The 27778-nt window shown below is 35.4% G+C and overlaps 3 protein-coding genes across 3 annotated transcripts in view; 2 read left to right on the top strand and 1 right to left on the bottom strand.

Moving 5' to 3' along the window:
* Positions 1-7678, top strand: part of LOC110021111 (putative G3BP-like protein) — a 32331-nt gene extending 24653 nt beyond the window's left edge. The window contains exons 6-9 of the mRNA XM_020719452.1: positions 1103-1224; positions 1725-1790; positions 6502-6580; positions 7244-7678. Of these exons, the coding sequence (XP_020575111.1) occupies positions 1103-1224; positions 1725-1790; positions 6502-6580; positions 7244-7446 (470 nt within the window). The 3' untranslated portion in view covers positions 7447-7678. The remainder of the gene's footprint in view (positions 1-1102; positions 1225-1724; positions 1791-6501; positions 6581-7243) is intronic.
* Positions 7679-9027: 1349 nt separating this feature from the next.
* On the top strand, positions 9028-10868 carry LOC110021080 (pentatricopeptide repeat-containing protein At3g24000, mitochondrial-like). Its single transcript, XM_020719412.1, has one exon. It carries the CDS (start codon positions 9028-9030, stop codon positions 10735-10737), a length of 1710 nt encoding a protein of 569 aa, XP_020575071.1. The 3' UTR covers positions 10738-10868.
* A 1396-nt stretch (positions 10869-12264) lies between these two features.
* LOC110021097 lies at positions 12265-20959 on the bottom strand. The gene is made up of 4 exons (XM_020719432.1): positions 19609-20959; positions 18114-19499; positions 15260-15374; positions 12265-12691 (listed from the first exon to the last, which is right to left on the bottom strand). Exons 1-4 carry the CDS (start codon positions 20551-20553, stop codon positions 12459-12461), a joined length of 2679 nt encoding a protein of 892 aa, XP_020575091.1. The 5' UTR covers positions 20554-20959; the 3' UTR covers positions 12265-12458.
* Between the last annotated feature and the right edge of the window lie 6819 nt (positions 20960-27778).

Below are 27778 nucleotides of genomic sequence, written 5' to 3'. Positions count from 1 at the left end.
TTGTCTGCTGTTGGAGCTACCCCAACCCTTTCATGGGCATATTCGTTTCGTTTTTTGTCTCCAAGAGTCAAGCCACTCATCCAGCTAAGCGTTCTCATCTCGACAACATTTAACTTAGTTTTATACTTCTCTTTTATTGGGCAACATTATGCGTTATAAAGCATTGCAGGTCTCACCACCATATTAGAAGAAAGAATTAAGAAAATAAATTTACAAAAGAAAAATTATCCAATAGTTTCAAAACAAAAATTGGAATTTCTAAGTGGCTGGAGTTGTGCTTCATGAAAATAGAAGTGGTTGGTGCTTGTTTGGACCATATAGCCGATGTCTTGTAGAAGAAAGAATTAAGAAAATAAATTTACAAAAGAAAAATTATCCAATAGTTTCAAAACAAAAATTGGAATTTCTAAGTGGCTGGAGTTGTGCTTCATGAAAATAGAAGTGGTTGGTGCTTGTCTGGCTTGAATGATAATTGGTTGATGTGGCATTTTTGGTGGTTAAGGATGTTGTAAAGCCCTCCTTGGACATTCTCTAATACTAAAAGTTATTTTTATAAGCCTCCATTTAATCATCTACTTAATTAAAGCCGTCGAATAAGCTTTGGCTGTCACACCCAAAGATGACCAGTTATGAAATTTTCAACGTTCTCTTTTTGATCGTATGACAGTATAACACCAACATCAGCTGTTTTTATATATTTTTACTCAGGACTTCTAAATGTCTCTATTTCCTCAAATTCTTCATTATTATTTTAAAAACTGGCTTTTTAAATTTTTCTAGGATATACTTAATTTACCTTTTATTCCTTTCCATGTATTTGATACTTCAAGATTTTTTTTTTTTGGAAGATTTACATACATACCAATTAATTCCCTTGTATTCACATATCTAAAGACTAAAGTTCAATTTTACATATATGCCACCTTATCTATGCATGAAAATGTGCATTTCACTTTTTAGAAGTTAAAATAGTGATATTCTTTATGTGATATGAAATATTTTAGTGGTATAAATATAAAAAGTGAAGTTTTAGGTGTTAGATATGTAAATACATAAGAATTGGGTCGTATGTATGTAAATACTCCCTTTTTTATCCCTGCAGTTGAATCAAAATCCGTTTATGTGGGAAACCTTCCTGCAAGCATATCTACTTTTGACCTTGAGCAAGAGTTCAGGAACTTTGGTAGAATCAAGCCTGACGGTGTTACCATTCGAAGCCGGAAGGTAATTTGCTTCAAACTTTCATTCCATCAATAATCGTCATCATCTCTTGTCTATATCTGGGTTCGTTTTACTAATCCTTATTCTACATTCATTTTTGTGGAGATCTATATTGAGGTGTCTACTCTTTTGCGTAATTGTTTTTGGATAATTTCTAGTGATATTATGATTGATCTATCCTTTTGTTTTCTTAATCAGTCCATATTAATTCTACGAAGATTTACATACATACCACTCAATTCCTTTGTATTTACATATGTAATACAAAAACTTCAATTTTTACATGCATGGCACCTTACCTATGCATGATAATGTCTATTTTACCTTTTAAGATTCAAGAAGGTGGTATTTCTAATTTGTTTTGAAAGATTTGGGTGTTATAAATGTAAGAATTGGGTGGCATGTATGTAAATGCCTCTTAATTTTTTCTCTTCATCTTGCTGGTGCATGTCCTATCTTTCTCTCTTCATAAATCAGCTCTTTTTTTTTTTTTGTTATTTTAGGAGGCTGGTGTTTTCTATGCCTTCATAGAATTTGAAGATGCTGTTGCTGTTCAGAATGCATTGAAGGTTTGTTAATTTTTTGCTTTTCATCACTAATCAGGGTAGCTTTCGAATAACTTTGCAAATTCTTTTAATATATATATGGAAGATTTACATACATACCACTCAGTTCCTATGTATTTACATATCTAACACCTAAACTTGATTTTTACATACATGCCACCTTACCTATTCATGGAAAGGTGTATTTAATTTTTTAAAGTTATAAATTTTTGATGTGAAATGATAGATTTGGGTGGTTTTTTTTTTCTTGGGTGTACGTATGTAAATGACCCTGTATATATATTATTAGAATATTTTAATTGCTAGTAATAGCCATTATTTAATTCTGATTATTCTGAATTATTTCCTTTGTTTTTCTTCCTCTTTCTATTATATACAGTTTTATTTATGTCCCTTTCTATTATATCATGAGTTTAATTTTTTCCTTTTTAGTTGATCCTATAATGGATATATATACCCACTCTTTGTATCAATAAGATGTATTCTGGTTCTATTCCAACGTGGTATCTGAGCCATGGTCCTAACCTAGGCTACTGAGAATAGTTTTGCTCCGCTAGTCTATCCAGATCTGTTTTCTCCCTGTCCAAATCTGCTTTCTCGCGCCAAGAAACGCTGCTCCCCTGTTTGCTTCTTCAGGCATTTCCAGCAACTGACTCCAACAAATTCTCCGTCTTCTTTTGGCGATTCCAACAGTTTCTCCGTCCTCTTCTGGCGGTTCCTCTAGCAATATAAGCACAAAATTCCTCTGTTTGCTTCCTCTGTTGATTCCTCTAGCAATATAAGCACCTACCTTTTTCCCAGTCGTTGGATAATCCTCTAGAACTGCCGATCTGGCATCCCTGCTCCAGGAAACTTCCTCCCAACTACCAGAACTCCTTCCTAAGAGCTCGGTCTTCCTCCAGATTCACCGAATTTCCTCTGTTCCGCTTGCCAGTGCTTATATTTTAGTCGACTGAGGGTTTAGTCAAATTAAAACTTCTTCCCAAGGACAGAACAACCATATCTATACCAGAATCTTCCAATGTCCCATCAACCCGACATTTTGTTTGGCTTTGTCGGGATTATGAAAGACTTCTCCAGCAATGAACCATCATCGGAAAGGGTCCTTGAGTCCACCGGCGGATCAATTCTGAACTTTGTTCCTATGCAAACCGGAGGATAAGAAAACAACATGAATTTCTTGATCACAACTCATAAATTAAATGAGTAACTTTCTCCAATAGTGCCAATTAGTGTCTTTGTTCATCAAAGGACATGGGAAATATAATTATCTCATTGGTATGATATGTGAACCTCCAAAGACTGACTTGGTGTATGGAGCTTGGGAAGTGGAGAATTTCATGTTCATGTCATTGTTGATCAACTCCATTGAGACTTTGATTGGCTGATCATATATGTTACTTCCTTACGCTAGTGCCCTCTGGAAGGCAGCTTGTGATATTTACCCGGATGTAGTGAATTTCAGCCAACTATATGAGGTGTCCAAGAAAATTTGTGAAGAAAAACAAGGATCCAGGACTGCGACCCGATACTACAGTGTTCTAGTTGCATTATGGATGGAATGCGCCTATATTATGGCTACATTTGAGAATCTTCAGCTGACTTATCTCTCTTCCAAAAAATTGTAGAAAAAAGATTGTATATTCCAATTTCTAGCAGGCCTCAACAAAGATTTTGACGAAGTCCGGGGACATACGTGGTCGAGATCCTTTCCTTCTACTCACTCTGCTTTCACTTAGATTAGTCACGAAAAGAGTTGGAGACTTGTCATGCTTGCTGCTTCTACCACGTGTGTTGAAGCATCCAACTTGGTATCTAATTATTCTCATCCCCGGGTTGGTCATCCCACGTGTGCTTATCGCCACAAGCCTAACCACACTTGTGAGAAGTGTTGGAAGCTCCACAGCAAACCTACATCTAAACTTTCAACCAAATCTTTCGCTGTCAAGGGTCTCACCATGACATTTAATTCCAACTCCGTACTATCGACCTCTACCAAAAACAATCTAGAATCCTTCAATTCTCTTAAGAGTCAAATGGAGCAACTAATCAAGATGCTTGGATCCAACTCACTCTCTTCTGACCCGTCAACCTCCCACGTTCGTCAATGTACCAATCCTATAACACTCACTTCTTTTGCCCATTCTAGTTCATGGATCATTGATTCAGGTGCAACTATTCACATGGTTGGAAGCTCTCAACCTTCTCAAAATACTATTTTTGTTCAGGAAAAGATACTATTAAAATTGTTGGCGGGTCAGAAAGTTCTATTGCTAGTCAAGGGTCTGTTGTTTTAACAACAGACCTAACTCTGAAATCTATGTTATATGTACCTCTGTTGAAAGGTAACATTTTATTTGTCAGTAAGCTGACGTATGAGATTGACTGCGTAACTCTTTTTTCCTCTGATTTTTGTGTCTTTTAGGATTATTTTCGGGGAGGATGGTTGGAATTGCAAAGCGGGTTGGCGGGCTCTACTTCTTCCAAGAGAAAAACACAAAAAATGACACTCCACACAATAACTATAGTTTTCTCAGTGTACTTATTGTCATATTATGTTGTTATACTGTCGTTTTGGTCATCATAGTTTCCATTATCTAAACCAATAGTATCCGTTGATGTCTACTAATAAAAATCTTTCCAATTTCAAATGTGAAATCTGTCAGTTAGCTAAACATCATCGTGTCACTTATCCACCCCACAATTACACACCTTTCGCTTCTTTCTCTCTTATTCATAGTGACTTTTGGGGACCCTCTCACCCCTAGCTACAGTAATAAATGATGGTTTTTTACTTGAATTGATGACCACACTCGGATGATTTGGGTTTATATTTTAAAAATTTAATCTGAAGCTGTTGTCACTGTCAATAACTTCCACACCTTCATTTTGACCAATTTCAAAACTGTTATTCAAATCCTTAGGACTGATAATGGTCGTGAATTTTATAACTCTATATTAGGTGAATTCCTGATTAGTAAGGACATCTCCATCATAGCTCTTCTCCCAACACTCATCAACAAAATAGGGTTGGCGAGACAAAAAAAAATCGGCATCTCGACGTCTCACGCTCCATTATGTTTCACTCTAATGTCCCATAACGTTTCTAGAATGATGTCATTCTTACCATCACTTATCTCATAAATAGAGTCCCCTAAAAAATTCACAACTTCGTCTTGAAATTGTTCTCCACTTTAGAGCCCAAAATTTTTGGGTGCACAGTCTTTGTTCGGAACACAACCCAAAATCAGTGTAAACTTGATCCCAGGTTCATAAAATGTGTTTTTCTAAGATATTCTGCCACTCAAAAGTTGTACAAGTGTTTTGACTCTACCACAAATAAAGTTATGTGAGTGTTGATGTTTCTTTTTTTGAAAGTATTCCCTATTTTCCTAGCTCGACCTCACATGAGATGGAGCTAGAGTTTTTGGATATTGTTTCTTACCCTACTTAAGTGGATGTTCCCCCCGCGTCACTTACCATCGAGGAAACTTTGGTTTCTTTTATTCCACCCATCTCTCCTACCAACAAAGAGCCATATATCCCTCTAATTCCACTTGCACATCAAAGATTCATTAAGAAGTTGCTTGATCATCTCAGGGCATTTGTCTATCTCAGCGGAAATGTCATTGACCTTTAGACAAAGAACAACCTTATTATGTGCAAACTAGTAGCTATTTTGATGGATCTAAATGAAAAACTTCTTGATATTCTCAAGGCAGCTTATGTATACAAGAAGCGCTAGCAGCGCCTTGTGGGGAAACTCATATATCTTGCCCCTAAACGTCTTGATATTCTCGTGCATGACCCCTATGAGCACCCTCTTCAAGCTGTCCACTGGATTCTCCACTATTTAAAATGCACATTGGACTCATATTTGTATTTTTCCCGCAACACCTTTCACAATATTGCTTTTTTCACACATGCTAATTGGGCTGAATTCGTCCATAATGGGCGATCTATCTTGGGGTACTGCTCATTTGTGTGGGAAACTTGGTCATGTGAAAAAACAAAAGACTGTGGTTGTCTGTTGCAGTGCTGAAGCAGAATTTCTATTCATGTTACTAGAAATTTGTGAGGCTCTCTGATTACGCATCATGCTTCGAAAACTGTGTATGCCCGTCTTTGTTCCCCTACAGTTGTTTTGTGATAACAAGGTAGCCATTAGCATTGCTCACAATGCGGTACATCATGATCGCACCAAGCACGTTGAGATTGATCGACACGGAAAAACTGGAGTCTGGGGAAATTTATGTTCCGTTTGTGTCATCCAAAAGTCAACTGATAAATATCCTCACAAAGAACTTTTCTCGGTCACTATTTGATGATTTCAAGTCCAAGTTGGATATGATTGACATCTATACTTTATCTTGAGGGGGAAAATTAGAATATTTTAATGACTAGTAATTGTTATTATTTAACTATGATTATTTTGAGTTATTTCTTTTGATTTTCTTCCCTTTTTATTATATTCAATTTAATTTTTTTTTCTTTCTATTATATCGGGAGTATTAACGCACGCGCGTGCATATATATATATATATATATATTATCTCCAGTGAACTGCACGTCCAAACAATAGTGATTATCTGGCCACATCATTTTGCATTTCACGAGGCTGGATCGTCGCCGGTGTTCGGGCGTGCGGACACCGGACATAATAATTCTCGATCGAGGCAGTTTAATTTTAATGCTTTTTAAATCTGCTCTGTAGGCTACTCCGGTGCAGCTTAATGGGAGGATGATTCATGTAGAGGGCAGGAGACCTAACAGTGGTGCATCACGAGGTGGAAGTAAGCTCAATAATCTCATAGAATTTTAGGAAGATTTACGTACATACAATTCAATTATTATGTATTTACATATATAACACCTAAATTTCAATTTTTACATGCATGCCACTTTACCTATGCCTGACAAGTCGTATTTCACTTTTTACAAGTTAAAGCGGTGGTATTTTTTATGTGATGAATCATTTGGGTGGTATAAATGTAAAAAAGTTTGGGTGTTAGATATTTAAATACATAGGTATTGTGTGGTATGTATGTAATTGCCCCTAAATTTTACTATTTCCATATATATATATATATATATATTGAAGATTTACAATTATACCACTGAATTCTTATTTATCTTAACACCTAAGCTTCAATTTTTACATACATGCCACCTTACTTGTGCATGAAAAAGGTGTATTTCACTCTGTTAAAGTGGTGCAATTTTTTATGTGATGAAAGATTTAGGAGATAAAAATATTAAAAAAGAAATGAAGTTTAGGTGTTAGATTTGTGAGTACATATAAGCATTTGGGAGTTATATGCATATGTATTTGTGTTTGTGTGAACCTACATTTTACCATTTACACCTGTTTTTTAAATTTTCATCATCATTTCAGTTTAAAATGTTTTCCAAGCAACTTTTTTTCGTTCCTTTTGCCTCCCTTGAATGCTTAATAGGAAAGGGTAGAGGGAGGGGCGGCTACTATTTGGAGCCCCCGAGGGGCCGTTTTGGCGGCCGCTCATTTGGCGGCAGGTTCGGCGGCCTCGACAGACCGAGAGGCAACGGGTACATCCCACGGTTGCCTCGCCAAGAAAGAGGTATATTGGGAAGTCACTTTTCCAAGAACGGTGGCAACCAATCCGAGGCTTTAGCTTCCTGACATCTTCTCTTTTAATGGCTAAACGGCGACACGGCGGAGACGACGAGACGACGCCGCCGCCCGCCGGCCCGCCCGCCGTCGAGAGTCTCCCTCATTTGGTGAAACAAAAGGGGACATCAATGTCTCCGCCAAAGTCTGAGCTTTTTCAGGTTGGTTGGATTATTTGTTCTAAAGATTTATGTTGTTTATGATGGGTGTATTATTTGTCATCTATATCTGAAGACTGTAGTTGTGGGTTAGTTTTGGGTTTTTATTTTGTTCCTTTTTTTTTTTTTTTTCTTTTTTACCATATTGAATAAGAATGTTTTTAATTGTTTACAGGGAATGAATAATGTTATATTTATAATGATTTATTAGTGAATCATGCCATTTGGTTTTTTGATGATTATACTAATGATTTATTAGTGAATCATGCCATTTGGTTTTTGGATGATTATACACAGAGCACACGAAAATATCAGGTGATATATTTGAACTATCAAACCAACGTGCCGACACAATTAAAGCATTGAGAATTTGATAAAAGACGAAAAAATATGGGTCGAGGTTTTATGAGGAATTTTGATATTTGAGTGAATACTTTGGGTTGGTAGATTTGTAAATAATAATGTTTCAGCTGCTATGAATGTAATTACAACTTTTTTATCTTGTTATTTAATTTTCTATGTATAAATATATGCGTATCATTCAATTCATGTGTATTAACATATAAATCACCTAAACTTCATTTTCTATGTATAGGCGGCATGGCTTGGGTTGTATCTAGATGAAAATTGAAGTCTACGTGATTGATATGTAATGGCATATAGGGTACTTATGTAATAATAAAAAAAGAATTTTCTTATAAATATATGATTATAAGGAGGCATATACATATATATATCACTCAATTCTTATGTATTTTCTTTCTATAATTGAGTTGTATGTATGAGAAGCGTCGTAAATGAGCCGAGCTTGAGTGAGCTTGGGCTTAGCTCGTAATTGACCCATTCAAAATTAATTGTGTTTGAAATTGTTGTGAACAGTGTGTTCGTTTGTTCTGACTCAAATTAATTAGTGAAATAGACATATGATGTTTAGACTCAAACCAGCATCCTCTCGTTGCAATACATAATACCAAAAAGAAAAACATGACCAAGAATGGAGTTGATTTTAATTTATATATAAATATACGTGCTGTGTTATTATACAAATAAGATATAAAAATTTTGAATTTTGAGATAGAAATAGTCGAATATAATAAATAAAGGATTGTTCGTGTTCGACTCATTTAAAATTTGAGTTTAAAATTTTTTTTCGTGTATGACTCGCTTACTTAACTAATGATTCAAACACGAGCTACTTATCAAGTGTAACATGACCTGTTCGCAAACTATTAATTCTTTTGACAGCTCTAATACATGACCATATATAAATGACAGGCTAAAGCTCGATCTAAATAAAAACAATTTATAATATAACTAATTCTAATCAATAAATGTAAACAAGTATAAATTTTACAAACTGTTTATTCTAGTCCTATAAAATTGTTCCCAATGCAAGCGCATGCCCTCCCCCCCACGCACAAGTCCTAAAACACCAATGCCGGCGACCGCCGCCGCCGTGCCGGACCCTGCTCGCCTTCACGCCCAGCTAATCAAATCCAGCAGCGCCACCACCTCCTCCGCCTCCGCTAGATTCCAATACAACCAACTAATCTCCCTCTACTCTCGTTCCCCTTCCCCCATCCCCGACGCCCTCCATCTCTTCCACCGCCTCCCCGTCACCCCCAACTCCGCATCATGGACATCCGCCATCTCCTCCCTCTCCGGCGACCCTCTATCCGCCGCTTCCCTCTTCCTCTCCATGCTCCGCCGCCCCTCCCTCCCCACCCAATCCACCATCTCCTCACTCCTCAAAATCCTCTCTTCCTCCTCCCTCCACCTCCCCCTCGGCCTCCAGCTCCACTCCCTCTCCCTCAAGCTCTCGCTCTCCTCCCTCCCCTTCTCCGCCAGCTCTCTCATCAGCTTCTACTCCAAACACCGCCTCCCCACCCACGCACTCAAGGCGTTCGACGAAATCGTCCACCCGGACCACGTCTGCTTCTCCGCCATCATCGCCGCCCTCGCCCACAACCACCGCTCCGCCCAATCCCTCTCCTTTTTCCACCAAATGCACTGCCGCGGCCTCCCCTCCACCATCTACAGCATCTCCTCCGCCGTCCGCGCCGCCGCTGACTCCGCCTCCCTCGATCAAACCCGCATCTTCCACTCCCACTCCGTGGTCTCCGGCCTCCACCCCAATCCCATCGTCGGCACCGCTTTGCTCGCCGCCTACGGTAAATCCGGCGTCGTTCCCGACGCCCGCCGATCATTCGACGAACTACACTTCGCCGGAAAAGCTAACCTCGTCTCATGGAACGCGTTGCTCTCCACCTACGCCCAGCAAGGCGATGCGGCCTGCGCCCAGCAACTGTTCGACGAAATGCTGCGACGAGATCTCCTTCCCGACGACTACACTTTCCTCGCCATACTCGCCGCTTACAGCAACTCCGGCATGGTGGAAGAAACGGAGAGGTGGCTGAACGCGATGCGTGCGCTTTACAGCGTGGAGCCAAAGCTGGAGCACTATTCCTGCTTGCTGGGAGCCATGGCGCGTGCCGGGCGGCTCGATGAAGCCGAGCGATTCGCTCACGCAATGCCATTCGAGCCCGACGCCGCAGTGTGGCGGACAATCCTCTCCGCCTGTATGGCTCACCGGAACGCCGACGTCGGCCGGAGAGCGGCGGCGCGACTCCTGGAGTTGGATCCGCGAGATGATTCTGCATACGTTATGCTCGCCAAAATCTATTCTTTTCTAGGGAGGAAGGAGGAGATGGCGAAGCTTTGGATGGGGATGAGGGATCAGGGTGTGAGGAAGGAGGGAGGGAGGAGCTGGATTGAGGTCGCCGGCGGGGTGCACGTTTTCATCGCCGGCGATCGCCGGCATGAGAGGTCGTCGGAGATATATGGGAAAGTGAGGGAATTGGAGAGGGAAACAGGAAAATTGGGGTACGAGGAGAAGGGAGGGGAGGGGGTTTGGGAGCACAGTGAGAGGTTGGCGGTGGCCATGGGGCTGCTTGGCGGCGGTGGAGGCACGGCGGCGGAGGGGAGGCCGGCGTTGAGGGTGATAAAGAATTTGAGGATTTGTGGGGACTGCCATGAATTCTTCAAGTATGTGAGTAGAGCGGTGGGGATGGAGATTGTGGTGAGGGATGTGAACAGGTATCATAGGTTTTATGAGGGGGTTTGCAGCTGCAAGGATTGTTGGTGAAATAAGTAAATTTAATTTATGGGAAATTTACATATATACCGCACAATTCTTATGTATTTTACACAGCCAACACCTAAAATTTGATATTTGGACTTGCAACACTTTGTTTTGCCATGAAACCATGCATAAAAATGTCTATGTAATGTTGTAAATTTGAATGGTATGAATGTAAAAACTAAATGTTGAGGTGCTAGATATGTAAATTTCGAGTTGGGAAACAAAAAAAAAAAAAAAAAAAAAAAAATTTGCCTTTTGATGCAAATATTCCACATTATAAAATTGAAAAGATAAATTTAAATAAATAAGAAATTTTCTTAAGATATTCTAAATTCTAACAGAGCAACAATCATCATATCTAAAATCATTATAAATAAAAGTGTATTTGGTAGAACAAAAGATTGGAGTGAAAAATATAAATGATGGATTTTTTACATACATATCACACAATCTGCTGCAGAAATCTTCGATCCTCCATATAATTCCTATTAGTTTATATATTGAGCGCAAAAAGTGTGTTTGTGTTCGGCTCGTTTGTTTAATGAGTCGAACACTTAGTGAGCTGAATACGAGTTGTTCGCAAACGAGCCATTTTGACATTCCTAGTCACGCGCCATAAGACAATAAGAGTTTGAGCAAAATTTAAATATTATTATTTATATTTATATCATGTAGCCATAAGACAATAAGAATTTGAGCAAAATTTAAAAATTATTATTTATATTAAAACATCATTTGAATCTAATTTAATAATTTTTATTCTATTTTCTTAATCAATATTTTAATTGATTATAAATCTTTGTAGTCTTGTAGTCAATTAAATACTACTTTATATATATAAACTTGATGAGTATTATTTCGAGCCAAAACGAGCCGAACATGAAAAAACACATCTTAGTTCGTGTTCGGCTCGTTATCTTATCGAACAAAATTAACAAACCGAACACGAGCTTCTTAATGAGCCGAACATGAGTGATTTGTTCGCGAACAACGAGCCGTTTTGACAGCCCTACACACAATTCCTATGTATTTACACATCCAACACTTTAATTTTTTAAGTATACGTACCATCCTCATATGAAAGAAAAAAGTGCGCTTTCAATTTCTAAAAATAAAAAAATTAATTTTCCCAATAAACCAAATAGCCCCTGAGCACATTTTATAGGCAATCTCTGAATCTATTTCACTAAAAGTTCAAATAAAAAAATATATATATATGTATATATATGTATATATGTGTATATATGTGTATATGTGTATATGTGTGTGTATATGTGTATATGTGTGTGTATATGTGTATATGTGTGTGTGTATGTGTATATGTGTGTGTATGTGTATATGTGTGTGTATATGTATATGTGTGTGTGTATATGTATATATGTGTGTATATGTATATATGTGTGTATATGTATATATGTGTGTATATGTATATATGTGTGTATATGTATATAAAAGAACCCCCCTTTTTTTTCCTTTATTTTTCTTTCCCATCCCCAAAGGAGTAAAACAAAAAAAAAAAAAAAAATTTAATTTTTTTTTGTTCTACATCTACCGTCAGATCATGACATTAAAATACAGGATCTACAAATTAGCTAAACTTTTATACAAAATTACAGTTCTCACCTCATCTCCGAAAGAACCAAGCTTTAGAGAGCAGGCCCTGAAATTTTAGAGTTCTTCGGTTTGGCGGCAGAATGGTAAGGATGCAAGAACTAGAATTTGTTTTAAATTTCTGTGAAGTCCAGAATGGAAGAGACGGCTTCGGGAGGCGTTGATCGAAGGGCTTCCGAAATCCTTAGAGCCATCAAGGATTTATAGGCTGCGAGATCAGCATTTTCCATCAGGAGTTCGGCTCGTCGGCGCAACGGGATGGCGAGTTCGACGGAGCGGCACCAAGCTTTTTCAGCTTCATGGAGTTTGTGGAGGGCCTCTGCTCTGGCCTCATCTTTGGCCTTGGCTGGAGAAGAGAGAGATAGATTGATTAGCTCAGCTGTTATGTTTCCATAGAAATTCTGTTTAAATTTCATACCAACCAAATCATTTTTTGCTTTTTACATTTATACCATCCAAATCTTTGCTATCATATCAAATATATCACTATTTAAACCTAAAAGAAAAAAAGGTGAAGTACATCTTATGCATGGGTGAGTTGTAATGTGTGTAAAAATTGAAGTTTAGGTTAGATGTGTAAATACTTAGGAAATGAATGGTAATGTATGTAACTCTTCATGAATTTTGAGTTATTTATTTCACTATTTTCACAAATCATGAACAATTCAAGTCATTATAATATGAATGAAGAAAAATGTTATTTGATTTGTATTTAATCATATGAATGAAGAAAAATGTTATTTGATTTGTATTTGATCAGATCAAAGATTAAAATAATGTAAATAAATGAAAGAAAAATGATATTATTTCTATCAATGGGACTTCTGCCTCACATCCAACTCTTCATAAATGATGAACAGACGTTGCTTCAAAGTTGTTCATAAATGATGAACAGACGGTGCTTCAAAGTTGTAGACATAGAAAAAGGAAATAGAAAAGTGGAGCATATACATACATACCACCCAATTCCTATGTATTTACGTATCGAACACCTATTTACATACATACCACCCAATTCCTAGGTATTTACGTATCGAACACCTATTTGATCCACTTTTTTTTTTACCTTTTAATCATTTCATGTTATTCATGCATTGGAAAAATGGTATATATATTTAAAAATTGAACTTTGGGTGGTTAGATATGCAAATACATAGGAATTGAGTGGTATGTATGTGAATCTCCCTAGAAAATAATCAGATCTTGTTCAAAGGAAATAAGCTCAGCGGGCAAATAAAAGAATGCCTAAAAAAAATAATTACAAAATAAATTTTAATTAATTTTGGTTACATTTAAAAAAAAAATGAAAATAAGCTCAACCGAATGCCAATGCATTCAAGTAAATAATTACACTTAAGATAGAGTTAAAGGCTACATTAAAATTGAGTATCAAGGCACAATTACAAAATGAGCTTCTACATTTATTAATATTTAAGACTAGTTTACTTGAATTGAATGATTTAGAAAACCAAGAAAAAAATAGGAAGATTTACATACATACCACTCCATTCCCATAAATTTATATATCAAACAACTACACTTCAATTTTTAAATCATTAAAAGGTGCATTTCCCATTTTAAAAATTAAAATGGTGGTATTTTTTTTATGTGATGTGAAAACTTTTTTGTCAAAAAGTAAAGGTTAGGTGTTTGATAATGTAAATACATAGGAATTGGCTGGTATGTATCTAAATGGCCCTAAATAATAATAAGAGCATAACCTCTTTTGAAGCAAAAATGTCAAATGCATAATTGAGGACAATCAAAATGAAACAGAAAAGGTCATACAACCAAGCCGGCTAAAATGATCCCCCCTCGTTTCAAATCTAACTAAGCAACTCACAGGAGAACTTAAACAAAATGGCTTTGCAAGATCAGAATAAAAAAATAGGGACATTTACAAGCATACCATCCAAGTCCTATGCATTTACTTTCCTAACATCTAAACTCTATTTTTTACATTTATACTACTAAAATCTTTCATATCGCATAAAAGATACAACTATCATAACTTTTAAAAAGTGAAATGTGCATTTTCATGCATATGGAACATGGCATGTAAGTAAAAATTAAAGTTTTGGTCTTAGATGTGTAAATATAGAATTAAATGGTATGTATGTAAATATTCCTAAAAACAAAATCAAATCAAAAAATAGGAAAAATGATGCCACTAGGAGAGTTTATGTAGATTGAATTCCAGTAAAAAATTACACCCAAAAAACAAAAAAGTAAAAACAGCAATTCGAGACACCCACTTCAGCTTCGTTCTTTGAAGATGATGCGCATCTCTAATAATTTCTTTGATGCAAACAAAATAAATAAAAACATATACACGTGTGATCCAAAAAACAGCACATTATTTATTGTTTGGATTGTGTGATGTAGGTTTGAACCTGTACCAGTTAGCCAGTAACAGTTAAAAGACTTGTTTAAATCAGCTCTGACAAGAAATTTAGATGGAAACAATGACCAATCTGATATGCATAGTTCTAATAAATGACAAACATTTTAATGTGATATCAAACTATTAAACTCTTCATTTATCACGGGCTTACTAAAGTTCAGCAACAACTTGTTCAAATTTCAATTAGAACGGAATCGGTTAAAAACATCTAATTTGAATGCCCAATGTTCAGCTGCCTCTTAATTCGTTTAGCAGCAAGTAAAAGGGGAAGTCATAAATCAGCATGTAAGAAGATGACAGTTGCTGAAACGAAAATATCGAAGATTCATATAAATACCAGTCAATTCCTATTTATTGACATATCTAACACCTAAACTTCAATTTTTACATATATACTATCTTACCCATGCATGAAAAGGAGATTTCATTTTTTAAAACTTTGAATTTATGGCAAGATATGCTGGCATTAAACATCAAATAAAAGAAAAAAAACTAGCGAGAAACACATACAATCAAACCCGAAGGCAGGCTTTCCTCGCCCAATTTGACTTCGTATTCTTTTAAAAGATCTCCTCTTTCGAAGAACTTGTCTTTGCATCAATTGTGGTTTTCTCAGAGATAAACCCTGCTTATAAGAAAATTTACGTTATATTTTGATTGACAGACTGCCAAAAGAGAAGCATTAATTATAAAGACTGGCAAAAGAGAAGCATTAAGTATAAAAAGGTCGTTCCAGACAAAAAAAAAGAAGGGACTTTCACTGAAACAGGGTTTAATTAAGAAGGGCATCTACATAAATACCCCCACAATTCTTATATATTTACATATCTGGCACCTAAAAGATCATATTTACATGCACACCATTCAACATCACATAAAAAATAACACCATCACTATCTTTTAAAGGTGAAATACACCTTTTTATGTATAGGTTTATGAAACCAAGTTGTTACGAGAGTAAATATCGAACTTTGGGTGTTGGATTTGTAGATGCATTAGTATGGTGTGGTATGTATGTAAAATTCCATTCGTTTAATGGAACAGGACAAAAAAACAAAACTCATGTAACTGCATGTTGAAAGTAGTGTGGAAAACAGGAGACACTTGGGAGGAGTGCATACTCAGCAAAAGCATCTCCAACAATTCTGAGCGAGAAAAAAGGGCCCTTATCAGAATAAGCTACTAAACAGTCTTTCTTAACAATACGTAGTTTTCTTCATATAATCTAGGGACATTTACATACATAGTTTATGATTCTTATGTATTTACATATAGCACACCTAAAGTTTAATATTTCCACACATTAGCACTTATTATCATATAAAAAAAGCACTATTATCACTTTTTTTAAATGAAACACACACTAATTTCATGCATAAATTTAAAGCACCAGAGTTATTAAAAAAAACGCAAACTAGTTTTTGCAAATTGAGCAGCCTAAGTACTGTGAACCATCAAATGATAATTTAAATAGCTAATTCCAAACTAGCTACAAAAATATCAATCTTAAATGACGGTGGCAGTCCTTTTGGGGAGTTCTGAGAGAACTGGAATCAATTCCTGGTAATCATTGAATGTCATGTTTGTTAATCGGGAAAAGCTTGCCATAGAGCAGTACTCAATGCAAGGGAGTGCAATAGTTAAAAGTGAAACTCATAATAATAATAAATAAATATTAATAATTCAACGGCATAAGAAAGCATGTCCTATAAACAAAGAAGATCACAAAATTAAGAAGAGAGGATTTGTTCAGCATATAAGACCATTAGATGTCACAATTCAAATCAAACAAACTTTATCTACAATAATAAAACTCAATAAATGCAACATCAGCTGCCGAAATTTGCATGAAACATTTTTCCATGTGATATCAACCAAAAATTACTCACATTTTGAAGAAATTAAACATTGAAAGAAAGATCAAAGAAAAAGAAGGGAAAATGGTTCTAGTTGGAGGAAATAAAAAATAAGAAATGCCAAACTGTAGAATAAGAAAATACATAAAACTTGCCCATCATGCTCTTTCAATAGTTTAATGAAGAAAAACAGGAAAAATATATGCAGAAATTTTTCACTTTGCTGGAGATGCCAAGCTATAGAATATGAAGTTGATTAATCACCAATTAACGTTAGTTTCATGCACAGGTTGTAACTACACCAAAAAAACACCTGCATTTCTTGCAGTAGAAATATAGATTGCAATAAATTGAAGTAATGCGCACACTATTTCTTTGTCTTTAAAGATTTTACATGCAACAGTCAATTACAGATCAAAAAAATTTGTAATGCCGTATAGTTTAGAATTGACTTCTCGGAACAATTTTTAACATAGCTCTACAATGAGATGCTTTCTTATAACAGCAGAATGAAGATCATGTTCTGTATTTTACAATTTTAAGGCATAGGCATCATATTACAACCAAAGCAAGCCAATAAGTGGAATAAGAATCCGTATTTCTTCTGCGTCCATCAGTATAACTCAATCGGCAAGTTTACCTTATTAAATTGGACAAGAAAAAAAAAACAGAACAATACCACACCATTAAACAAAAGGAACAACAACACAAGCAATACAAATTATCATAAATTTCCCCTTGGAACCATTCAAAACAGGAAAAAAATTGCACTGCTCGGTGAAATGGGCATTTTAAGAATCATCTATCCAAACAACAAAGCTTATGCTGCACCAAAAAAAAAAAAAAGAAAGATGATTTACATACATACCACCCAATTCTTATGCATTAACATATCTAACACTAACTTTAATTTTTACGTTTATACCACAAATCTTTCAGATCACATTAGGAAAATACCACTCTTTTAACTTTTAAAAAGTTGAATAAAACTTTTCATGGATGGAGTTAGATATCCAAATGCATAGGATAGAAGTGTTATGTATGTAAATCTTCTCCCAAAAAAAAAAAAAAAAAGTGGGTGAAGTAAAAAAAGATTACAGGGAATCATTAGCAGCGGCGTCTATGAATTATAACAGCTTGAGTTTCATTGGCAGCCCCAATTCATCCCACAAATTATAGGAAATGAAAGGAGATAGGTGTGTGCGGGTGCCAGCATAATAAACTAAAATTTTTATGGGTATGCTTTGCTAAATAAGCTAATTAAAATAACAAGGCATGCAATAATTTATCAATCTGGTTGTATGAATAAAAAATAACTTGCAAAACTCCACAAAATTACAATTTGCATGCAAGAAGCAGTACAACTATGAAAATATATGAAAGTGAGGGATAAAAGATCAATTGGAACGCTTCTAACTTTCAGATAGCAGATGAACCATTATGCAAACAATACACTGAATATTTAAAGACATTTTTGGGGTAAACAAAATCATGCACATCATTATTACCTGGAAAACCCTGACCAAAGGAGCACGCTTTTGTTTCCTCTTCTTCAACCAGTAATCATAGACACCCGCTACCATATCTTTAGAACCTAATTCTTCATGATTAATTGGTTCACTTTCAAAAGATATTACATTAGAACTATAATATGCATTCTTTTCAAATGTGAATATCAATCTTTCAAACGTGTCCTCCATTAGACAAGATGAGGGACCATTCTGTAAAATAGAGTTATTAGACTTGTGCTGCTTCAACCACTCCTCATCTCCTGAATCCATATCGTAATAGGGAACTTCACTCACTGTAGCTCGTAAAATTTCATCATCATGTTTCATTCGGATATACTGCTCGGGTCGCTCAAAAATCGATACAGTATCATCCTCATAAGCAGGAATATCCATAAACACTGGCACAGGTATAAATTTTACAGAAAGATCTTCTTTTGGGACGTTATTGCGCTGGCGACACTCTGCATGCAGCTCCTTAAAAGTCAGCCAGTCCCACTTTTCACAAAACTCAAGTCTCCAGCCATCCTCACCAATCCACATATATGCATGATTAAAACGGTTTAGAGTATACTTCATATCTTGAGGTCTGTGAAGGTACCTTAAATTGTTTCCAATCTTCACTGCCAAGCACCACTCACCTGAACCAGACAATTCCAATAAAACTTCAGCTCCTTCTTCTCTCCAGCATCTATCACCAGCAGTGAACAAGATATTTGCTTTGCATTGAATTGAATCGATGTTCTGCTTAATATCAGAAAGTGCAGCCTTTATCTCTTTCATCTGCTCACCATGGTTCCTTTTACCAACTTCCAAAAGTTTTGATTGAGATGAAGTAGGGCTGAGCTTATCAATAGAAGAAACAAATGGCCCATCTAAAGGTTCAACATGACTCACATGGAGAGGATCCGCCAAAGTTTGAGCACCGTTCTCACTAGAGCTCAATATACTAAGGCAGTCCACTGAAGAAAATTTGTGAATTCTTGATTGTCTAAAAAAGCTTCTCCTCCTATGGAGTTTCCTTAACTTAGAAGCATGCATACTTTGTGCAACAACTGCAGAAGTTGCCGCAGCACTGGGTAAGTTCCTATTGACGGCAGGAATTGCAGAAACAGAGGGCGAAGTTCCCGAAAAATCGGTCTCCGAATGAACATGAAAAACACCAGCATGGCCGTGAATATCCAGCCTTTGTTTCTTGTTCAAGTCCGTGAGATATGTTGAAAGAGCAGGAGAGAGATGTTGGGAACGAAGAAGAAACTCCAAATGCAAGCTTGTAAAATAGGAAGGAAGTGCAAGAAAATTTAGAGACATCAGGGGAAGAGATTCCCTTGCGCTGTAAAGCTTGCAGATCCCAAAATTAGAAATAGAACTCCCAAGAAGAAATTTCTGAGGAAAAACAGAGATAAATCATTAGGAATTAGATAATAAGGTGGTAGAACTAAGGGAAAGAACTAATTAAGCATAAAGGTGAAGTTTGTAGATGATGAAATCTTACACTATTACGATCCGCAAGAGGCAAGAAATGGATGCCATTACGTGAAAAAGTACTGCAAATCGGTTCAGATAGAAGAAATGCAGTAAGGTAGCGTAGACTCACCCTTGTCTTCCTCATCCAGCTGATTACAGAAATAAGAAATTTCCGAAACCTAAGTAAAATGTCATTAGACGAAGATTCTAAAAGCACAACTAGCACTAAGTGTTCACTAAAACTAGTCCAAAGTTTACAATCACTAATGTCGATGGTGTGCAGGTTCGTCCTGTTGAACTTTCCGACCTGAAGACGATCATGTATCACTCCAGCTCTGAATAAATATTCACTCTCTCCAACCTGACCACCTCTTACTTCACCAAAACCATTCCTCACCTCTAGTTTCTTCTTCTTCCGTTTTCTAGAAAACACAAACCTGTATCGTGGATCGCTGGCTTCCGCTCCACCATCTGAAGGAGATGAGTCCAAACCAATCCACCCAACGGACGGAATTCTCTGGCGCTTTCGGCTATAAACATTCTCAAATTTCTTTCCGAGCTCCTGGAACACCGGCGCACCCACTTCATTCCCATCTAACTCGTGCTCAATCCCCGCACCCAACCTACTCTCCGTTTTTTCCCCACTTTCCAACAATCTTATATCATTCAATTTGCCAGAATCGTAGTCTCTAGCCTTCTTCACAGGCTCAGAAAGATGGAGGGGCTTCCCTGACCGGAGAACTCTCGTGTAATAACTTCCTTTCCAGGGCCGCTTGTCCGTTATTGCCTTTCTGGGCACAAAAACCCTCGTCGATGATTTCCTTGCGACCGTCAGCATCGCCGCAGTCGGCGTCTGCAAGGGAAAAACTCTCGACGCAATTTCCGCCGCCGCCTCTGCCGATACCGCACCCTCCTCTTCCTCACCGCGTTTCCTAACGATCCGCCGCCTCTCATAAGTCATATGCTGCTTCATCGCTCAAAGGCATCATCTCTACGGCATAGAACAGCCGGAAGCAAAAAAACAAAAAGCAAGAAAGAAACAACCAAAGGCCGCTACAAAGTAACAAGGTGAATGGAATAAAAACACAAGAGAATCAAAACATGTGTTATTATTTAAGCTCATAGATCCAGAGCACGGAGAACCGAGAGGAGGCGACGGGGTTGGATCCAGCGATGGGTGTGAGATGAAATCATGGAGGTGGAAAGGACCATGAAGAGCCGCCTCGAAGAAGAAGCAAATGGAAGTTCGATGCGAAGGTGGAGAAGATGATGGAGGATGTGCGGCCCGGTGGAGGCGGCGAAGCGGCGGGTGTTTTAAAGGAGTAGAAATTTCGAGAGTAGGGTTTTGCATTTTGGATTCCGTATTTAAAAAAAGGATGGTTATTATGAGAAATTAGGGTTAAAAGAGGGTTGAAGAGGGACTCGAATATTTTTTATTTTTTATTTTTTTGGGTTGGGTAAATAAAATATATATATAGACACATATTAAATATTTAATTAATGAGAATAATTTGAATCATATTGATATTTATTAGTGCATTTCTCAAGAATACTCATTAACCAAAGTTAGGATTCATCATTATTTAATATTAAAGCACTAATTGTAGACATAGTAGGGGAAATTTAATTTTTGTTGTGTTATAAATATTGTGGTTTTATTCAATTGCATAAAAACAATTATCTATAATGCTATAATTATTATGATTGTATTTAATTGTACAAAGCTTTTTTTCTTTACATTTGTATCGAACACTTTTTATGTGATATAATGCTATAATTATTATGATTGTATTTAATTGTAGAAAGCTTTTTTTCTTTACATTTGTATTGAACACTTTGATTGTGATATGCTCAAACTAATGCGCTTGTACTTATTATATGAATTCTTTAATTTAATATAATTGATATGTAGCCAACAAAATTTTAATACGTGCATGAATCTCAAGGCATCACATGAATCTCGAGGCAACAAGTCGAGTAAAGAATATTCAAATTTTGATTAAAAGTCAATCAGAGCTACAATTTCAGCAAAATTACAATCAAATTAACCGACTTAATGAAGCGGATCCAATGATACCAAAATTGATCCAATCTGAGTCAAATCAAACTCAGATCAAATCATTAAGCCACAAATGAAAGCTTTATGTCCATATTTGGAAGGTTTAACAAATGTCGAATCTGATAAGATTATGGTCAAATCGAGCATCTTCGTGAGACAAATCAAAAGAGCCCAAGATCAGTCAATTTTGACATCATTAAGGAACTCGAATATCCATCAAATGCGAAACAAGATGTTGTAACTGTAATCATCTTTTTATAGTGGAACTCTTCAGCTGAGTCAGAACTCGTAGTATTTTCCTTTTCTGAGTTTTCTACGTAAAAACTCCTAGTGTCATTATTAGTTGCTTTTTCTTTTTTTAGTATGCGCTGAATATTCGTACCAAGCTAAAATGATAATCTATTACCCTGATACCGCAAATTTTCTAATATGCACCAATAATGATTGCCACTTCATAGTGTCATAGATGTTGTGATGACACTCTTTATTATATCAACTAATATATACTCCATAATTGATTCACAATTAAATAATTTTGATAAGATGATTGAATACTAAGCAAATTATATATTATAAAACTAAAAAAAATGATGATTAAATGCTAAATAAATAACATTGAAATATCTTGGAACCATAAGTAAGAAATCATTGTAGCATGATTAAATCTCTTCGGACCTTCTTTGATTTGATCACATCTTATAAAAACCATCATTGAAATTTATTCAAATCCTATGTGATACTTATTTGAATTTAATTTGAACCTTTATAGAGTCATTTCAAATTATATTCAAACCTTATTTAAAGTATGTTTGAATCTATCTATCAATGATAGTCTGACATAACTTCAAATGGTGGCTTGAATAAAATTCAAATATTTTTAAAAATATTTTTAATTTTTTTAGAATACGATTTTAATTTTTTAGACTTTTATGTGGCTCTCATGGGACGAGATACATGATGAGAGATTTCATGGGATTGAAAATCCCAACCGTCTTTCTTAATAAAGGGCCCCGTCGGCTTCACTTGTCGAACTCACTTGTCGAAGTGACTTGTCGAGCTTGTTTGTGGAACTCACTTGCCGAAGTGACCTGCCACGTTTACTTGTCGAAGTAACTTGGGTCGTTCTCCATAATTGCTCTTAGAGAGTTACAAACCATAGATATGAAAAACATCACCTCATAACAGACATGCGTCAATGCTATATAAGAGTTGCATGACATCCATATCTCCCTCTTCTCAGGTTTTATAATGCACAATCCATATTTGTTGTTGCTTTTTCTCTCTCATTCGAGGGGATAAAGGAGAGGGACCTTGGGGAATAGAGATGTAAAATTCAGACGCCTCCCACTTTCGATAAGAGATATCTTCCTTTCTCTTCTCTTATAGTATATCTTACTAAAGCTAAGAAATAACTTTTCATTGAGAAATTTTAATTTCATTCAAAAGATTTTTCTTCTTTTTAAAATAAATATATATGAGCAAACAAAAGATCACCCTTTACACTAAGACCAAGTTCCTAATTATGATAGATTGATTCATCAAATTAATGATATTATCATATGACATGACATTCAAAGTTTGCTAATTCCTTCATTACAGAGTTCAATATATATACTCATGGCAACTACTTTGAAATAAATGAATGACACAAAAAATAAATATTCCTAAACGATTTAAATCTCAATTTTTTTATTAAAAAAGAATTTTTATAATATTCATAATAAATTAAAAATTTATTTGTGAAACCTTTTAATGATATTGAGTTGTTTTGAGTGAATCTTCCAACTCGACGAGGCAAGTGGATTGGCAAAGTCTGCGCACTATTTTAATTTTAATGATATTGAGTTGTTTTGAGTGAATCTTCCCACTCGACGAGGCAAGTGGATTGACAAAGTCTGCGCACTTCTTCAACCGAATGCGCGAAGAGTTTGTTATATCAGGCGCCAAAATAATTCTAGAGATTCGTAGTAAAACCTTGAATATAAACGAACAAAATAAAAAAAATCATAGAAAATACATAATAACATAAGCTTTAATGCAGAAAAACACGAGAATAGGAAAAAATCACGGAACCACACCACATTAAAAAATCCATTATGAAGAAAATGAAGAGAATCATACAAATTACAAAATACTGGGAAGAGTTTTGAGTATTATCAGTGAACATAACTTTAGCATAAGATTTTTTTGTTGAAATTTATGTTTTTTTATAAGAAATTTTCTTAAGAGTTTTGAGTATTATCAGTGAACATAACTTTAGTATAAGATTTTTTTGTTGAAATTTATGTTTTTTATAAGAAATTTTCTTTTTTTTTGGTGACTAGTTGGAGTCTTTTAATGTAATATAACTCAGCTATAAAAAAATTAAGTTATTTTGTTAAATTTGTGTTATCCTTCATTTGGGAACCATAACTATCTCACAACTAGTAGTCGTCATAATTTTTTAACTTTATGTAGACAGAGATCTCGTGTCACAACTAGTAGTCGTCATAATTTTTTAACTTTATCTAGACAGAGATCTCGTGGTCCTTTGTGAAACCTTTTAATGATATTGAGTTGTTTTGAGTGAATCTTCCCACTCGACGAGGCAAGTGGATTGACAAAGTCTGCGCACTTCTTCAACCGAATGCGCGAAGAGTTTGTTATATCAGGCGCCAAAATAATTCTAGAGATTCGTAGTAAAACCTTGAATATAAACGAACAAAATAAAAAAAATCATAGAAAATACATAATAACATAAGCTTTAATGCAGAAAAACACGAGAATAGGAAAAAATCACGGAACCACACCACATTAAAAAATCCATTATGAAGAAAATGAAGAGAATCATACAAATTACAAAATACTGGGAAGAGTTTTGAGTATTATCAGTGAACATAACTTTAGTATAAGATTTTTTTGTTGAAATTTATGTTTTTTATAAGAAATTTTCTTTTTTTTTGGTGACTAGTTGGAGTCTTTTAATGTAATATAACTCAGCTATAAAAAAATTAAGTTATTTTGTTAAATTTGTGTTATCCTTCATTTGGGAACCATAACTATCTCACAACTAGTAGTCGTCATAATTTTTTAACTTTATGTAGACAGAGATCTCGTGGTCCTTAATGCTATGTTAATTGGCTTCACATTTTATTTCGTTCGAGTTATATTTTAGAAGGAGCTTCTCTAAATTCTCCATAACATTCAATTTTTGAGCAAGCAGAGTTCAAAAATTATGGTTGTTTTCTTTTTGTTCTTATGAAACTTATAAGGGCAAATTTTTTTGATTTATCAATTAGATGAGTTGTCCGAGACATCAATATATTTTGGCATAAAAAATCACCAATGAAAAATAATAAAAATATAATAAAAAATAAAGAATAAATCAAGGATGGAAGATTAAATGTTAATGGTAAGAAAAAGAAATAGTTAAGGATAGAAAATATTATATCCTCTAATAAAGTTTCCTATAGTGTGGTCTTTGCTATTTTTTAGAAATCTCTATGCGTAACTTTAGATTTAATATATTGATCCATTTTTACCGCATCTTTCAGGATGTTCAACACAAATATATTTGTATTTTATGCACAAATTCTATTGGTATTGAGGAGAAAGAGAGAAAAAGGGAGAGAGGAGCTTGTGTGAAGATAGAGTCATCGTTTGTTTAAATAGTTGGCACCTCTTTTTAAATCTTAGGGTGACCTTTCACATTAGTAAGAGATTTGACAAGAAATAAATAAGAAGTACATAGAATTATACAAAGATACATCATGTCATGTGACATCATGTAGCTTTTATCACATCTTGCAGCTTTTTGCTATGTCATTCTCTATGGTTAAACGAAATGTGTCTGAAGTGCTAGAACTCAACACTATTGTATAATATGTGTACAATTACAAGTATAACAGTGTACAATATCGTTGTGCGCGAGTGCAGCTTGACCTACAAGTGAGTTAGATAGAGAGAGAGAGAGCAAACGAGAGAGAAGGGGGAGGAGAGAGAATGTAGAGAAGATAACATAGGAATTGATTTTAAGTTTTTCAACTTTTTGGCCAATGTTTAGTGTAGGTGAGAGGGGAAGAATTCACAATATTCAAAGAAGATGAGAAGATGGAGTGTAAGCCTCTTAAGGTTGTAGAATTTCAGTCTCAACAAGCATTAAAAAAAGTTCTTGCTACCCTATACTCTTCCCTTCTAGCAAAAACATATGGCTCAATGCCTTATTGTGCAGGCGATTATCTTAACTGATGAGAGAGGAGATGAGATCAAGATAGGAGGGGATTATACATTGGTTGCCTATTATTGGATAAATTATTATGTTTGATGTCTCTGGACATTGGCGACGATCTGAACATACGAAAAACATTGTGACATGGTCGGGTCATCGTTGTTGTCCGGACGTGTGATTTACAAGACATAATAAATTTCTCCAATATCGACTTACTTCATCAATACATGATTAATTGCTAATAAAGATGGATAATTAATCACGAGTCTATCATAATGGATAAAGAAGAAAGGAGATTATGAGAAGATGATCATTCTTTGTTTTATGCATGAATGTCTGACAAACATAATGCTCACTTATTTTCTCTCATTGATTGACCAAAACAATGGGCCTATACCATTAATTATTATCGAGTAAGCCTTTATTATGCACAAATACATCATTTTTCTTCTTCATTTCTTCAATTTTTATCAAGTGGTTCATATCTTTTACCACAATTAATATTTTACAATCAATTTTTAAATCTCATTTAAATTCATATTATCTCCAATTGTTCTTTTTCATTTTCTCCAACTTTAGTCACTAATTCTTGGACAACTTGCCCTATAAGAACAAAACAGAAATTTGTTGGCTCAATCCCTAGCTCATTTCAAGAAGTCTTTGGCTTGATTATCGATTTGTTCCGAAGAGTCGACAGCTCAACTCTTAGTACAATTTGAGAAGACATTAGCTCGATAATTAATTTAATTAAGGAATCATTGCCTCTTTTAAGAGTTCATTTTAAGAGTTTGTTTCCATAGAAAAAATATCAAAACTACCAATCTTATTCATCTCATGTAATGATGTAAACCTATCTTCACCTCCTTAAACATTAGTTTTCAGGAAAAAAAAAATTTTCCCCTCCATTTGTCTCCAAAATTTTGGTCAAATTTTCATAAGAATATTGCCAACAATGAATTTATGAAGATGATCATAACTTCTGAACACAGGAATGTGATCCACATTGATTTCAAGAAGAAAAAATGCATGGTAAGAACAAAGATAGAATATGACTAAATATTACAACCTTCAAATGATCTTATCAAGCTTGTATATATATTCTTATAATCATGCTAAATGTATGAAGAGTGAATTCAAATCATTAATGGAGTGATAGCTCATTACGATAATATATATAATTTCTTTATTTTTTGTGAATATTCTCAATAAATTTAAGAGAATTAGATAACTAAATATATGCCTAAATATAACTTAAACAAAATTCAGACCAAGCCAACTCCGTTCATTAGATAGTACTCAAAGTTAGTTAGCTAAAATAGAAGGATTATTTTATTGAAGTTGTCACGATCATATTCCATGTACTCAACCTTAAGGCCTATTAATTCTTGTTGTCAAATAATTATTGTATTTCTTCGAGAAACACCCAAACTTGTTTAGGCACTCCATTCAAGCACTCAAGCTACTCACAAATGCTATGCATATTTATTCTAAGTCGGCAAATGATGCCATACTATATGCCTTGAAGGTCAAATCACCCAAAAGGAAAACAAGGAGAAGAACTCGTTAGGCCAAGTTTGTGACAGATTTGCCAACCGAGTCTATAGTTAGGGATGAACTTTCTATTTGGGTTTGAAAAGAATGACGACCGAAAAGTTGTCGCAAGGCAAGTTGGTCAATCACGCAAGTATATATGTCAAGTAATATGCGGTATCAGAGTCCACATATCGATCCTACGAGGAAAATGCTAACAGTTATTTTGGTAGAAAAATCTCTAGTTTATTAACAATGTAAGCTTAGCTTAACACGATCACAACACAATTGTGATTTCCTAAAATCCTACAACAAACAGAAGACAAAACGCGATCTCAGAGAATCAAAAAATCAAAAGCAGAAAGAAATCTAGCATTCTTCAAGAGAGATATTTTGACCCCC

The sequence above is a fragment of the Phalaenopsis equestris genome, unplaced genomic scaffold (assembly GCF_001263595.1).
Source record: "Phalaenopsis equestris unplaced genomic scaffold, ASM126359v1 Scaffold000121, whole genome shotgun sequence".
Classification (NCBI taxonomy): domain Eukaryota; kingdom Viridiplantae; phylum Streptophyta; class Magnoliopsida; order Asparagales; family Orchidaceae; genus Phalaenopsis; species Phalaenopsis equestris.
This window is presented reverse-complemented; position numbering and strand designations above follow the sequence as displayed.

What these genes read in the sequence shown, in the direction of transcription:
- LOC110021097 (XM_020719432.1), bottom strand. Translation starts at nt 20,553, where the DNA reads ATGAAGCAGCATATGACTTATGAGAGGCGGCGGATCGTTAGGAAACGC. An exon ending in CTTTGGTCAGGGTTTTCCAG is followed by an intron (nt 15,375 to 18,113) that starts GTAATAATGATG and finishes TCTTATAAGCAG; the next exon opens with GGTTTATCTCTGAGAAAACC. An exon ending in GCCTGCCTTCGGGTTTGATT is followed by an intron (nt 12,692 to 15,259) that starts GTATGTGTTTCT and finishes TCTCTTCTCCAG; the next exon opens with CCAAGGCCAAAGATGAGGCC.
- LOC110021080 (XM_020719412.1), top strand. Translation starts at nt 9,028, where the DNA reads ATGCCGGCGACCGCCGCCGCCGTGCCGGACCCTGCTCGCCTTCACGCC.